We start from the raw sequence: 16,958 nt of genomic DNA, 5'->3' as shown, positions 1-16,958 counted from the left end.
TAGTACGAGAATGTAATGGTTTCTGCTGTTGAATCCTCTTAGTATATTGTCTGTTAGTGCGAGTAAAAGTGTTTCCATGCTGTTTAATTGCTGCATGTGCTGTGATTATTGTTATTCATTATTTTGCAATTATCTCTATGCATCTTGGTATATAATCAAGCTCATAATAATACATTAGTTGCTCTTTCTCAGAATCCTTCTGTTATATTTACTGGGGTCAGGATGTGAATGTAGTGCACATTGTATGGCAGCAGATCTTCCATACGTGGTAAGAGACTCCGGCCAGAGGTCAGGATATGCTTGCCTGGTGCAACATTCATAAAATGGAAAGTATCTTTAGATAGTGAATCTCTCGGACATGGTGAGACTCATGAGAAGATTTCCTAACCTGCAACATAGGCCCATATCACAGTGGCTAGATGCAGTCAGCCACAGGAAGTTCCAGAGTCAGCCATTACTTTTACCTATGACATTCACTTTCATAGACTTCAGTGACTTAAATATTAGAATTACCTAAAAAATATCACAAAAAAACTCAGTGCCTCAGAGTTTGTGAAGCATATTATTATTAAGCTGCACAGAATGTAAAGACAAACTGAAAACATTAAATGGAGGAAAGTAAAATGTATTTCTTTATTAATAATAACCTACATTCCCATTGCATACCTAAGATTTAAATCCAAAGGAACATACTGTTCTCATTTTCATGCTGTGGACATTTTCATGATTACAATGTTGATTACATGCATTGGTCTGATTAGAACCAATAGAAATTAATTCATAACACTTCTTATCACTAAAATAAGACTATTCATCGGACCCCTTATTTAACACCCGTTAATGGAACGCAATATTTATCAATCACTGCACCAAATACAATTACATGTAAGATGTTAAAAAAAAAAGTCAATCCTTATTATAACAATAATGATGTTGCTATTATCTAATACATGTTAATTAAAAGATTGGTCAGTTTACAAAGTGAATGCTCTCTGCAGCTGCAAAGAACATTTTCATTAACTTGTGTTAACACTATTCATTTATGTAGCTGTAATACTTTGGTACTAGAATAGTAGCTTGCGCACTGAAAATTTTTTTCATGATTTATTTGCTTAGACGACATCTGAGATTTATACTACTGCTTGAAAGAAGCTGACACTTTAATATGCAATAAAAATTTGGAGCAAGTGTTTATTGTCAAAAGTCAGCCTATCTTTCTGTCTGTACATTTTTTTTTTAGCAGCACATTGATTGATCTAATCTGGCTGAAAATTGATCCAGTGAGAGATGACAGGGAATGCTGTGTTTGGCTCAGATTGGTCCATATTAGGGACCAGCTGAACCCCAAATGCCTTTGTTATGGAATGCATAACTTTTTTAAGCTTCAGAAATATTTAGTCTCATGATACTCTTCAAAACAATAGAACTATTAAAGTTTCTGTAATGTGTTTTACTGTTTAATGATTGCATACATTTTTTCATGAATTCCTGACTTTTATGGTCTAGAAAATAACCAGTTCTATTGGCAAAGAGGAGGAATTTTCTGTTTGACAGCTGTAACAGTATTGCACAGAACTGTGATAACCCGTGGCAGCAGTAAGACTATCTCTTGTCCCTTCAAAAACTGTACACCAGTTATAACATCTGAGACACTCCACACAAGTTTCATTATTAACTTGTTTCTTCCAATGAGAACATGTTGTTAAGGCATTGATTCAGAAAGACAGGCAGTTTTACTCAATCGTAACAAAAACTGAAAGAAATATCCAAAGAACTAATATGGAATAGTGTATGAAAAAATGAGGAACAAAGCTAACTACACACCACAGATTCTTCTACAAGAAAAGTAGTAGTAAACAAATAGGGTCATTCATCAAAATGCTTTATGACATTAACACATGCGTTAATGCTATAAACACATGCGTTAAGAAAAATATTGTGCATGGCACAAATGCAAACTTTTTGGAGGGGCAGGATCATGGAGATGTTTGGGCGGGATTCAGTTAAATGAGGGGCAATATCGCACCATGTGATAGCATAACACATGCTATCGCACGGTTTAAATGCCAGAAATAACTACACCATTTTTCCTGGTGTTAGGCTGTGCGATATGCCTGAAATGGCTATAATGCTATTTGCGACACATTTTTAGAATTCATTTTGTTTATTCCTGGGTTTGGGAGGGAGAGAGAGAACGCCTCAGGGGAGAGAACGCCTCTATAGGAGAGCCATCTAAAAGCTCGAGGTGGTGGTTTAGGGGCCAGTTTTGCATGTAGAGTGAGATGTACGAACAGCACAGTGCACTATGGTGAAGATTTGATGTCATTTGGAGTGAAGAAAGTCTCACAAAGATTAAATTTTATACTATGTTTTAGAGTCCAACAAGCTAGAGTGACAGAACACAGTAGAAATATCATCTTTGTGAGACTTTCCTCACTCCGAATGACGTCAAATCTTCACCAAGGTGTACTGTGCTGTTCGTACATCTCACTCTACAGGCGAAACTGGCCCCTAAACCACCACCAACACCTCACCTCGACCTACTAGATGGCCCTCCTATAGAGTTATAAATACTTCACTACTAGGAGGGTCTTGTAGATAGTCTCTCTCTCTCTCCTCCCCCCAGTGCAAGATGCAAAAAATAGACCCCCTTTTTATCAATGCATTATTAACACTTTTTGATGAATCTAGGGGAAAATTTGTTATATATATATATATATACATCAATGTAACCAAACAATTTTTGTTTGTCTCAAAATGCCAAATGCAAAAACTTCAATCCTTAAGCAATTGATATTTTTCATTTATTATTTATTTTGAAAAAGTCTGAATGTAAGGGCTTCAAATGGACCAGTAAAAAGAAACCCTCAAACTTTTGACTTAGTGTCCTGACCATCATGTGCCCTCAATGTTCCAAAATTCTTTTTGTAAGTTTCCATTTTTGTGCAAAATGGAGTAGATTTTCGAAGGGTTACGTGTGTAACCCCGAAAACCTGCTCCTGCACGCCCCAAGCCTATTTTGCATAGGCTTGGCGACGCACGCAAGCCCCGGGACGCACGTATGTCCTGGAGCTTTGAAAAAGGGGCAGGAAGGGGGCGGGGTCGTGGGTGGGGCACTGGTCCCGGGGTAGGACTGAGGCCTCCGGCACAGCGGCTGTGCCGGGGGATGGTATGCTGGCAGCCGGCCGGCAGGCGTAACTATTGAAAACAAGGTAGGGGGGATTTAGATAGGGCTGGGAGGTGGGTTAGATAGGGGAAGGGAGGGGAAGGTGGGGGGGGGGAGTGGAAGGAAAGTTCCCTTCGAGGCGGCCTCGGAGGGAACGGGGAAAGTCATCGAGGCTCCCCTAGGGCTCGGCGCGCGCATGTTATAAAATCAGGTGTACATTTGTGTGCACCGGGTAGCGCGCAGATTAGAAAATCTGCCCCAAAGCGAATGTCTAAACTTTTCATGTGTATCTTCCCAAATAATATTTATAATGTTCCAGAAACAAAAAATGAAACTAGGTCATTCATCAAAATGCGTTATGGCGTTAACGCATATGATAATGCATTAACGCTATAACGCATGCGATAATAATGCTAGTGCATGGTGTGAAAGCAAATTTTTGGAAGGGTGGGATCAGGTAGGAGTTTGGGCAGGATTTATGAAAATGAGGGACTCTATCACATGGTTTTAATGCCGGAAATAACTACACCTTTTTTTTCTGGCATTAAGCTGTGTGAAATGCCTGAAATGGCCATAACGCAATTCACGATAAATTTGTAGAATTGCAATTTGCCCATTTCTGTGCTTAGGAGGGGAGAGAGGAGAGAGGAGTGGAGAGAAAGAAAGCCTCGGAGGAGGCCCTCACAGTGTGTAACTATTTATATCTCTATAGAAAGGCCATCTAATAGGTCAAGGTGAGGTATTGGTGGTACTTTAGGGGCCAGTTTCTCATGTAGAGTGAGACATACAAACAGCACAGTACACCTTGGTGAAGATTTGACATCATTTGGAGTGAGGAAAGTCTCACAAAGCTGAAATTTTGTACTTTTTTTTATTTTCAATTTCAAATTTTACAGACATCAAACAATGTAATTGAAAATTAGGTTCAATGATTACATATAATTTCTCATACTATTTTTCTTTCCAAAGTTTTCAAATCAATTCTACCTATTTGTTACTCATATACAAGAGGGAGGAGATATAAGATTAATCCGAGTAGTTTACAATATGATTTTCAAAGTAATAGAGAGAAAGGCAGAATATCTAAACCAATGATTATTTCATCCTGGATCTTGAGTCCATTGATGTGATTCCAAGTAACTTTCTAATTGTTTCGGATCATAAAATACATTAGGGATGTGCAGAGCAAAATTTTATGTTCATATTTTTTATGTCCGAAAGGGGGTCCCCACTTGCGGCCAATATGGACATAAAAAAAATCCAATGAGTTGGGTATATGTACATATGTGCAAAAAAAAAAAATTAAACCCCCTCACCCTCCTTAATCCCCCCCCCAGACTTACCACAACTCCCTGGTGATCGAGCGAGGAGTGAGGACGTCATTTCTGCAATCCTTGGCGAGAAGCATGTGACGTCGGTGGCACGTCGAGTGACGCGGCGTCACGTGATTCCCGGCTCGTTCGCGCCGGACGGCTCGTTCGGCCCAAAAAGAACTTTTGGCCAGCTTGGGGGGGCCTCCTGACCCCCTCAAGCTGGCCAAAAGTTCTTTTTGGGCCGAACGAGCCGTCCGGCGCGAACTTGCCGGGAATCACGTGACGTCGCGTCTGAGTGACGCGGCGCCACGTGATTCCCGGCGAGTTCGCGCCGGACGGCTCGTTCGGCCCAAAAAGAACTTTTGGCCAGCTTGAGGGGGTCAGGAGGCCCCCCCAAGCTGGCCAAAAGTTCTTTTTGGGCCGAACGAGCCGTCCGGCGCGAACTCGCCGGGAATCACGTGACGCCGGCGTCACTCGATGTGCCGCCGACGTCACATGCTTCTCGCCAAGGATTGCAGAAATGGCGTCCTCACTCCTCGCTCCATAACCAGGGAGTTGTGGTAAGTCGGGGGGGGGGATTAAGGAGGGTGAGGGGGTTTATATTTTTATTTTGGCTCAACAATCGCGATTTCCAACATATCGAACATATCTATGTTCGATATGTGGGAAATCCGATCGTTTATGTCGAATCAATTTTTTAAGTAAAAAAAAAATATGAGTTGCGTTTTACTAATGCGGTCAATCCGAATGCACACCCCTAAAATACATATCTAATACCCTCTACTTTCATAACACATTTACACGGGAAACATATTATTATTTGGGCCCCTCGTTGCCTAGCTTGAGAAGCTAAGCTCAGGAACCTTTTCCTTCTTTTCTGTTTCTCTTTGGCAACATCTGGGTAGACCCAGATCCTCTGTCCCAGGTAAAGGAAACTTCTCTTTTGAAGAAATTGTTTTAAAATGATATCCCTAGATCGGGATAACATAAAATTAACAAGCAATGTTCCCCTTCCTTCTATTTGTGTTTTGAGTCATGCCTCCAGAAACTCGGTAACATTCAGGGTATTTTCCTTTATTTCTAATTGGTTTCCATTTCCCCCTTTGAATCTGGGTAGAAAATAAACTTTAGTTAACATTGGTTGTTCTTCCATAGGTATCAACAATACTTCCTTCAAATAATGCTTAAACTGTTCTTTAGGTGGTATTTTACATTTAGGAAAGTTTATCACTCTTATATTTTGTTATCTGGCTTTGTTCTCAATTCTTTACTTAATATTGTTTCACCCTGAATTATGGTGTTCTGAACAGTTTTTACTTGTTCTATTTTTATTTCCAATTGTTCCATCTTTTCTGTGTATGTTTTAACTACAGGTTTCAAATTATTATAAAGTTCCTGCATTCCTTTTATTTCTTCAGTTAAGCTCATAAAAGAATTTTGTAATGTAGAAATTGCAAACCACAATGACTGTAATGTTATAATGTTAGGCTTCTCCAATGGTTTCAGAGAAGGGAAAGTCAATGATTGTACCATGATATTTAAATCCTCATGGACTCCTGATCCCTCTGATGAAACTCTCGGGGTGACCCTTTCACCACCAACGGGTTGATCACCCTTGATGTTCGGCCCTCCCCTCGTCAGGGTAGAAGTTATCATTCCCCCCTCCATAGCAAGGCCCTCGATGTTCCCAGCCTGACCATCCTCAGTAGTACTCACTCCAATAAACGCAGTCCGTCTCTGGAGTGATTCCGGGTCAGCTGCTGTGGCTTTTGCTGGGGGGGAGGGCATCGGCGATGTCCCGGGACTGAGTGTTGTTTCTCCCATGAATGGCATCGTCTTCTCTCCGACCGTCACTCCAGCAGGACTCTCTGAGTTTCTATCTGCCGGTGAGTAAAATCCCGCAATGGTGATTTGCACTAAGGAAGGATTCTGAGAGGCCGAGGAACCTTCTCTAATCCTCCGTTTTCTTTTCGTATGAGGCATTTTTTGAGGCAATTTTTGAACCAGCTTGCGGGATCTCCAAACTCAGCGTCCTCTTGAATCTCCAAATTTACTGTTATCTCACCCTAGCTTGATAATACCCATAGAGTCCATCAAACTAGGGTGAGAGAACAGTAGAAATAGCATCTTTGTGAGACTTTCCTCACTCCAAATGATGTCAAATCTTCACTGAGGTGTACCGTGCTGTTCGAACATCTCACTCTACATGAGAAACTGGCCTCTAAACCACCACCAACACCTCACCTTGAGTTATTAGATGGCCTATTATGAAAGCCTTGTAGATAGGCTCTTTCTCTCTCAGCGCAAGATGCGAAAATAGGAATTATCACGGGGTGCGATAAGTTTACTGCATTACACAATACTACCGATGCAAAGCAGTATGTTATTCCATGGTGTGGTAATTCTAAAATTTCCCTAAACACACCCCTTTTTTCTTATCGCAGGCGTTATCAATGCGTTAACACATTTTGATGAATCTAGGGGTAAGTTTGTTTTTCAGCTTCAGCTGAAACATTGATGGCTAACTATATCAGCATAACACGTTCTCGGGATCGTTTCCTCGTTGAAAGAATTTGAAAAGAAGATAAAATCAGTGTTCAAAGTGTACTTATTTTTTCGGTTGCTGGGACATTATAAACTTTATTTCGGAAGATACAAGTGAAAAGTTTCAATATATGATTTTGCACAAAAATTCTTATGAAAACTTTCAAAATATTTTGGAACCCTGACAGCACATGATGATGATTTGGACTCTAAATACAAAATTTGAGGGTTTCTTTTGACTGGTCTATTTCATGCCCTTTCATTCTAACTTTTGAAAATAGATAATAAATGAAAAATATAAATTGCTCAATGACTGAAGTTTTTTGCGTTTGGCATTTTGAGGCATTAAACAAGGGGACAGTAACTTTTAAACAGCTGTGCAGGCACACATATATGTGCGTATGCCACCTCATGCCAATGGACAGCTATTTTATAACATCCACATAAATATGCACACATGGTACAAAATAAGCTGTACATGTGCGCATAATTTTATACAGATGCGCAAATGCCGCCTCTACTGCATAAGTGGGGGAATTTTTAGTAGATACACATGCTGACACAATTACCAGTGTTTCCCAGTTCATTCTAAGTTCACCCAGGTAGAGGACAGTATTTTCTAACCCACCCTAGTTAGCCCCAACTCTTAAAACCCTGATGATTAGCCTAGTTTTTGTTTCATGATTTACACGCCATCCATAGCAGAAATAAAGTTACATGGTAGAGGACCCTGTCAAGCGTTTGTGCGCGTAAATACTTGTGTGCTGGTTTCAGTCAAAAATTCAAGAATGCTCATGTTCTGCCCATACCCACACCCTGTCCCTTTTTTCAAAACACATTTGGTGCATGTACCAGGAGATATGTGCATACTCACACCCCTTTTAATATCTGTGCCTCTTGCTCTGGCATGACTTCTGCCATATTTCCCGGCTTTGGCGCACATAGGGCTTTTAAAATTCAACTTTAAATGTTTGGTTACATTGACGTATATATAGCAAATTTTGGGCCAGATTCATTAATGTTTTTCTCCTATTGTGTGCTTATGGGATAAACTTTAGTGAATCAGGTACTTTACTAATATGGAATAGCTCCATTTTCCCAGCAGTGCTTTCCAAACAAAGCATTTTGCTTTAGAAATATAGAGCATCACTTTAGCCTGGCTCATTGCACTAGGTTGTGGACATGGTGTGTTGTGGTTTCAGTTGGATAGGCTTAGAATAGGCAAATACTACACACAGATCAGAAAACAGCAATATCATCTGAAGTTCAGCTAGCAATGTAGTGGGAGGGCAATTTTATAACTGTATACATTCAGGTACTGTCCAGACAGTAATGGAACATAAAGATGTGACGTTATGATCAAGTTCTAGTTTCGAAAATGTCCTTCAAGAGTATTTCTCGAAGATAAGCAATAGTAGAAGCTATAGCTCTGACTTGATGAGCTTGGCCCGAATCTGTAAGCTTGCTTAGGTCTAGGAATGCTGAATGTATTCTGCTACCCAGGTGCACAGTGCACATTTGGCAACTGTGACGCCAAGTTTGTTACGGCCATATGTGATGAATAATTGTGAAGCCTAGTCGTTAAGTTCACCTTTTATACCATGTGAAGGCTCTATGTGTATGGCATATAGCCTGGAGATTTTCAGCTCTTGTAGGTGAGGTAACTGTGATGAGAATTTTGCTTTCCATGTCAGGAATGTAAGAGAATTCATCTGTAGTAGTCTTAAAGGGTGCTTCAAGAATTAAAAAAGGACAGCATTCAAGTCCCACAGAAATGGAGATTTCTTAATGTGGCATAAGCTTTTCATAAATCTCAATATCGGCAGATGAGTAGAGATAGGCTTAGCATGTACCTGAACATAAGCAGCTGCTAAGGTGAATGCCTAGGTGAGAAAAAAAAGAACACGTACGTGAGTGAGTGCTCGGGCTCACAAGAAAATGGGTTCAAGGTTTTCTATTAGTACCATTTAGAATAACTGCTCCATTTGAAGGGATAACTCATTGTGGTAGATGGCTTTCTAGCTGGAGCAAAAATGTCTTTGTTTACTCTACAGAAAGAGAAATGAGCAACTACTGAGAGTTCAATGTCCAAGCATTGTGACTAATGAACGGAAGGTTTGGACGATAGGGTGCGCTTCCATCCTGAGTCAACAATGTAGGTTTAGTCCCTAGATATTTGGGGGGGACCTGCTGGGAAGCTGTACGAGACATACAAAGATGTGTACTTGGGCCATGCTGAAGCTATAAGAATCAAGTAAGCATGGTCTTGCAGGAGGGCCTGCATTGCTTTGGAAATGAGTGATATTGGTGAAAAGTGTTTGATGCTTATGCCCCAACTGATAAGGAAGGCATATTGAATTAGTCTGAGTTTGCTGGGTAGTATGAAGGAAAATATTGATCTAGTTTTCTGCTCTGACGTAAATAGTTCACATGATGGCCAATCACCCAGTGGAATGGTCTATTGGCAGTTCACTATCACAAAGATTACTCATGTGGTTGGAACCACAGCATGCTGGAGATTTCTGAAAGACAGGTGGCTAATAGGATAGGCCAATGTCTGGTGCATACTTCCAGTCTTTAATACTTTCTTGCAATGAGGCCATGCTACTGAACCTCCCTGTATTCTGACATAAAATATAACAACTTGGTAGGCTGTTTGAAATAAGAAGTTCTTCCCGAGAAGATATATTCATTGATAGAGCTTATCTGACCACTATTAATTCCAGAAGATTAATCTGAGAGATGGCTCACCTCATGAGACCAGGTGCCTTGGGGGTTGGAATGATTGTGTGTGAGCGTCCACTCCTTTCTAGGTGGTGTTTGTCAGTAGTGAGACTTGATAAGGGAGAGCACAAAGAGGCACTTTGTCCTGATGCACTGGGTTTTTACCAGCAGTGGAAATCTCATCTTGGAAACTTTTATTAAGGTTGATGATCCCAGCATAGTTAGTGGATATAAAGGTGGGCCAGTGGAACCATGCGTAATGGTCATCACATTGAGATTTGCTCTGATTGTCATGCTGAAAGATTAGTAATTTGTGTATGAACAAAATTGTGTGCACTTGATCCATCACCTGAAATGCTCTCTCCTGCAACATGACCATCCATTTGCCAATGGACTTATTTTCTGAGTACATGGTAGGTTTGACTTTATGAAACTAACCAGAAAATAACCCAAACCTTGTAGAAGATGGAGCATATAGGAAAAAAAAAGCCTTTACTCTACAGCTCGCTGTTATTAGCTAGTCATCCAGGCATGGGAAAAACTTAAATTCTCTGATGACATAGGTATGCAGCTAATACTGAAGGCACTTTGTAAAGATTGTCTGAGTTGCGAGGAAGACAAACAGGAGTATCTTGTACTGGTAGTGAGAAGAGTCCACCTTGAATCACAGGCAGCACCAACGGGATGAATTGCTATGCATCCCTCAGATTGCAAGAATACATTTGCTCTTGCTTTTGGATGTGAGGAGAATCGTGCTGAGAGAATTCATTATGAATTCCTCTCAAAGTAGATATTTGCTGTAATGTCTGAGAACTAGAATGGGCCTCCATCCTCCTGATTCCTTGGGGATGAGGAAATATTGGGAATAGAAATCCCAACTATGCTGGGTCTAGTTCTATTGTCTGTTAGCAAAGAAGCGATTGCACTTCTTGGCACAGCTGTGTCAAGTGAGACAGATGCAAATCAAGAATCGAGCAGCATGGAGGAGTTGGTAGCTGGTAGAAATGCAATTGGTAACCAGATTCCACAGTTTGGAGGCCCTGAGGACCCTTGGTTATCTGATGCCTCATTCTAAGAAGATTTGGGTTCCATTTCTTCCCAGAACAGAATTCAGAGGAATCAAATCCTGGGGTCGGATATATGCCAAGCATACTCTTAGGCTGATGGCATTTATACTGCTAGGATCTGACAAAAAAGTAGTTGCTGAGGTTGGGCAGGAAGAGGCATTAGGCAGTACTACTGAAAAGGTCAGAATGAACTCATGTGTAGAAAGTGGTTTGGGCCCTCAAGAGGGACATTCCTTTCCTGTCACTGAAACCAGTGCGGTAACCTTCCGTGGAATTCATCTCCACTGTTACTTGCCCTGAGCTAAGTCAAACACCAAGCTCCAATTGAAATTGAGGTGGTGCGTGAAAATGGAATCAAAGAAAAAACATAGACAGAACAGGGAAAGTGACAAACGTACCCTGCTGCCCTTAAAAGCAGCTGTTAAGTACAAGTGCGAGATTATTGCACCCTATACTCAACTGGTGTGTTGAGATCTGGGCAGTAAGCAAGGTGCTTTGGCAAGATTGTCTAACAGCCTTTTTCAGGATGGTTATTCTAGAGAGGTGGATGACTCCGACTCTCAGATGTATTTGGAATCTGTATTTGAAATTCAGTTTCTGGATATAAGAATTCAAACAGGTGTATTCCACATTCTTATTAACAGTTGTGGACTGGGAGAGCCACTGCGTTAGACAGGCATCCAATATTTGGAGGGACCAAAAGACTTCTAAACAGGAGACTTTGACACTAGGACAGTAACTTTTAAACAGGCACATGGGCACACATGTGTGCACATTTGTCAGCCTGCGCCCAAAGACATGTCCATTTTATAACATATGTGCGCATGTTATAAAATAGTTTGGATGCACGTCCATGTATGCACAATATTAAATGGACGTACGAATGTGCGTACAAATCCCATATCTACTGCGTAAGTGGGGAAATTTTACAAGGGATGCGCGCCGATGCCATTCGTTGTTTCCCAGTTCGTTCCCAGTTGCCCAGTTAAGGGATAGGACTGCCAACCCCCTCCCCCTCAGTTTAATAGCCTTGTTGGACTTTTATTATATTATATTTATTTTATTATTTATTTTATTATTATATTTATTATTTATTATATTATATTACTCAATAGCCATGTTGGGCTTTTAAAATCCACCTTTTAACACATACTTGCTACTCACATTAACACATCTTCTGCATTCAGTGCATTGGGGATTCCTCTTCCTGCCTACAGTACATTGAGGGTTGCCCTACCTGTCTCTAGTTTATCAAGGGTTCCTCTGCATTGAGAGCTCCTCTGCATCAAGTGTGTCCCTGTATCGAATGCTTCCTGTGCATGTATCGGCATACCATGCATAGAGTACGTTGCCTGCGATGCACTGTCTCTGTTTGTTGAGTGTGCCAGCTGTGATGTACCATGCATCAGCCATGATGCACTGTGCATTGGTTGCAATGCATTGTGGATCTAGAACATCGACCTCAATGCACCTTGTGTCCAGTGCATTTTGGTGCATTGCGTGTCGAGTGTATTGATGCACTGAGCACACCAACATACCTTGCAGCCATGGGTGTTTCTTTGATGCAGGCTCCAGTTTGATATATTACTCAACCCCGTAGCTTTGATTTGGGCTGAGCCCTTGAGGAATTCCTATCCAACTCATGTATCAGTAAGGCAGTCGATGATGCATTGTGGGAAGAAGACCTACTGTAGTTACCAAGAGACTTATACAGTTTCTCCATGTCCTGGAGCGTTCGTTGAGAACAAAGGACATTTGTCCACAGGCATAACAGTTTGCCTGACTGTGGTCCAAAGAGAAGCCAGGAGAATCTTTGGTAAGGTAAAAACACCTTAACATGGATACAGTTATAATCTTCTTGTCACCTTTTGAGAAGGCAAAATTTTTTTTTGCTGTTGTTGCTGCCTGTAGTAAGGCAACTTAAAGCAGAAAACAATGAAAAAGAAACAAGAAATTTTAGGAATTTTGAAAAAAATAACGAGACACTGAGTACACATCTTGGCTATGCTCAGACAAAAACCAGACTGGGGAAGCTCCTGAAGCAACTATCGCATAAGAGTTCCCCCCCTTTTAGTAGAGCTCAAAGTTCTACTCAGGCCCGGCGTGACCGGGTGTGCGTACCATGCATTTGCACGGGACGCTACACCTGGGCCAGCAGCAGTAAGATAGGCTGCAGGGCCACTGGTGGAGCCTAAACCGCTGGCGACCGAAGGAGAGAATACAGGCCACTGATGCTCAACCTGCTGGAGGCCAAAGGAGAGACACTGCAGACTGCCAGCGCTCAACCTGCCCATGGCTGAAACTAATAGGCCTTCTGTTAGTGTGCGTGCGTCTGTGCACAGCTTCTGCTGTTTCCTCCCCCCCAAGCAGGAAGGTTAGTAGGCTGTGATACAGCTCATCCCTCCATGGCCCAAAGACAACAGTAGACCTGTGGGGCCGTGGTGCTCATCTCACCACTGTCCAATGACAACAGGAGGCCGTGTGTGTGTGTGTGTACGAGTGCCTTTGTATGTGTGCATGCATGTGTCTGTGTGAAAACCTGTGTGTGTGTATCTGTGTGACAGCCTGTGTATGTTTGTGTGCCTGTGAGAGTCCATGTGTCACATATAGGCTCTCACAGGAACTTACATACATACACATACACAATACATCTGTGAGGAAGAGCCCACATATGTTAGAGAGGAGGAGTGTGTGAGAGAATGAATGTGTTATTGTGCATGTGTGTGACAGAGAAGATAAAATTTGTATGGCCCTATCTCCCCCAATCCACGACAATCTCAGGGTGACTGGAAATCCAAAAATCACAGATATGGAGAGCAGAAGAGTTTTAAATCCTTATTAGTTTTAATTATTGGGTGTATTTGATGATTTTGCACTTTTGAAATATTAAATTTTTTTTGGGGGGGGAATAAAACATTTTTTAATTATTGGATTTTTTATTCAACAGATGTTTTGAAATATTTTATTGGTGTTTGGGAAATTTTTGATATTCTATTCATTAACTGGTTTGAAATATGTATTTCTTTTATGAATATGATTTTACTATTATGATTGATATTTGATATTTCTTGATTTAATTATTTAATGTTTATGAAGAAAGGTAATATTTCTGTTTTTCCATCGCAGCTCTACATATAGAAGCTGGCTTGTTGCAGGTTCCAGTTCAGTTCTTCTCAGGACATTTCTACATTTCTTAGGGATCTATAGCAGCCTGGTTTCCTAATAAGAGTTTTATTGGTGTTCTAGGGCCTGGTATATGTGTAGTGTTACTTTTTCATAGATAAGATTGTTAGGGTTGTTTTTGTATGGGAGGTTTACTATATTGTAATGGTAATTCTGTTTATTCATGGCTTTCTGAGGGCCAAGCTTAAAGTCAATATGTATTACAAAAAGTCTAATTCCGAGGAGTTCCAAGTTGCTTTTTTGCAGAGTCTTCTGGTTCACACCACACGAGTGCATGTAAATATAATATGCATGTGGTAAGTATTATTATTGCCTCAGAAAACCGTACTTTTGAATATTCTTTTTCATATAAAATTTGTTATAAATGCATTATTTGTGTTTCTGTAAAGGGTATGGGAGTATGTGTGTGTATGTGTGTGGGGTGGGGTGGGGGCATGTGTACAAGGCTGTAAGACTTGCCTAGTGTACCTCATACCCTTCCCTATCCATGGGTACTGGGGGGGGCGCATGTCAGTTTTTAAAAACTTAGCTTGCAGGATAGAGCTGGGTTTTATTTGATGGGCCTGGGACAGACACTGAATGAATAAGCAGAGGAGGGGGGAGCAGCACTGTAATTTTTCATACAGAGCAGCAAAAAAGTTAGCATTGGCCCTGGTTCTACTAGTTTGGAGAGAGACGAGTCTTTCAATGCCTCTGGATGACATCTCCCACAGATCATGGCTAATTAAGCTCTGCTTATCAATGGAAAACATATTCTGCAGGAGACTGATATTTTTACAATAAAATGATCAAAGAAAACTTTATAGTAAGTAGTATCACACAAATCTTCAAATGATGTTTGTCATGCTGGATCCAAGAAAATCCCTGAATTATTCAGTCAAAACACAATATCACATTACAAAGAAAGCACATCTGATCTAAACACCTCCCTCCCCCAAGCACTGACCACATCTGGAAATGTGGTAGATCTCTTTTTCTAGTCAGAATGGGTGTGTGTCTAATCACTGACTGAGAGCTGTCAGGGAATGCAGAAGTTTCCTAACCACTAGCAGAGCATTTACTATCACAGAATGTGATGGAGTTTGATAGAGTATCTGCTGTCCTTATGGGAGAATGAAAGGAGTAACAGAGCAAATACAGTACACATAGAATAGTGGTCAAATCATAGGTTTCCTCTTCGCTGCATCAGAAGCATGCTCTTTCAGTAGATTTCTTTAAGCAGATTTTTTGTTGTTTGTACTGAGGTTGAATAAAGCAAGTATATCTAGCAATGCTTGTTTAATGTTCTTTCCAAAGCGATGTGAATCCTGAAAGAAAGGAAACCATTAAAGAAAAACACTAGTGATTTATGCAACCTATCTTACATGCACATTCTTCTAAATTAATAGAATTAAAAATATTCAATTTTTCTTTATTAGTTAATTATTCAATAAAAGGTCTATTTTTCTTATTACAAATATACATAAAGTCATGTTTCTAGTGGTTATGATATTCTATTGCTGTATCCATGTGGTATTGTCTAGCTGTTTTTACCACATGGGGCATAGCAATAGAATAACTTTGATGACCAAAAATGGAGAGATTACTTACCTGATAATCTCGTTTTCCTTAGTGTAGGCAGATGGACTCAGAACAAATGGGTATAGTGTGCTCGTGCTAGCAGTTTGAGACGGATCTGACGTCAGCATGTGGTACATATACCCCTGCAGGAAGTGCAGCAACTCAGTAATCTTCCTTGCAAAAGCTTTATGAATATATGTGTGACTGACCGATTGATTAACTGAACATGATTAACCTGACCGATGGACAGTAGCTGGAGACCGCCAGTGTTCTCAACCGGAAGGCGTCGACACCCGGCAGGGTGGATGCCCTATGTAAGAAAACATGGCTTACCTTGAGTCGGTGAATCCCCATGTATATCGGCAGCCGGGCGGGATGCTGAGTCCATCTGCCTACACTAAGGAAAAGGAGATTATTAGGTAAGTAATCTCTCCATTTCCTAGCGTGTAGCAGATGGACTCAGAACAAATGGGATGTACAAAAGCTACTCCCGGACTGGGTGGGAGGCTGCCCGAGGTCCGTTTAGGATTGCCCTCGCAAATGCTGTCTCCTCCCTGGCCTGGACGTCCAGACGGTAGAATCTGGAGAAGGTATGGAGGGAGGACCACATTGCCGCTTTACATATCTCTGCAGGCGACAGCATCCTAGTTTCTGCCCAGGAGGCCGCTTGCGCTCTGGTAGCGTGAGCCTTGACCCGTAGAGGTGGTGGTTTTCCCGCTTCTACATAGGCCGCCTTGATAACGTCTTTGATAACTTCTTTGCCCTTGATAACTTCTTTGATAACTTCTTTGCCCGTGAGGCCGCTTCCCCTTGCTTCTTCCTACTGTGAAGGACGAACAGGTGGTCCGTCTTTCGTACTGCTTCCGACATTTCCAGGTATCTGGACAGCAGCCTGCCGATGTCGAGATGGCGCAGTATTCGACCTTCTTCAGACTTCTTCAAACCTTCCGTGGTTGGCAAGGATATGGTTTGGTTGAGGTGGAAGTGTGAGACTATTCTGGGTAAGAAAGAAGGAACGGTGCGAAGATGGATAGCCCCTGGGGTGATTCTGAGAAACGGATCGCGGCAGGACAGCGCTTGTAGCTCTGAGATGCGGCGTGCTGAGCATACGGCCAGCAAGAACACCATCTTCAAGGTTAACAAATGGAGGGACAGGCCTCGGAGGGGTCTGAAGGCGGGTCCCGCTAGGAATTCCAAAACTAGGTTGAGGTTCCACAGGGGCACCGGCCACCTCAGTGGCGGGCGAATGTGTTTGACTCCTTTCAGGAAACATGAAATGTCTGGGTGTGTGGCAATGCTGTTGCCGTCACTCCTGGGACCGTAGCAGGTCCCTGTGAGGGGAACTGCTACGGTCCCCTCACAGGGACCTGCAGCCTGCCGATGTCGACCGTCCCTCACAGG

At 41.6% G+C, this 16,958-nt stretch overlaps 1 protein-coding gene across 1 annotated transcript in view; it reads right to left on the bottom strand.

Annotated features, from left to right (window-relative positions):
* Positions 1-14,782: 14,782 nt before the first annotated feature.
* The window catches only part of CPT1A (carnitine palmitoyltransferase 1A), a 939,552-nt gene continuing 937,376 nt past the window's right edge, over positions 14,783-16,958 (bottom strand). Inside the window, 1 exon segment of the mRNA XM_029583120.1 lies at positions 14,783-15,304. Coding sequence (XP_029438980.1) covers positions 15,212-15,304 — 93 coding nt within the window. The 3' untranslated portion in view covers positions 14,783-15,211.

This window comes from Rhinatrema bivittatum, chromosome 17, assembly GCF_901001135.1.
Source record: "Rhinatrema bivittatum chromosome 17, aRhiBiv1.1, whole genome shotgun sequence".
Lineage (NCBI taxonomy): Eukaryota > Metazoa > Chordata > Amphibia > Gymnophiona > Rhinatrematidae > Rhinatrema > Rhinatrema bivittatum.
Note: the sequence above shows the minus strand (reverse complement) of the source record. Positions and strands in the feature narration are given on the sequence as shown.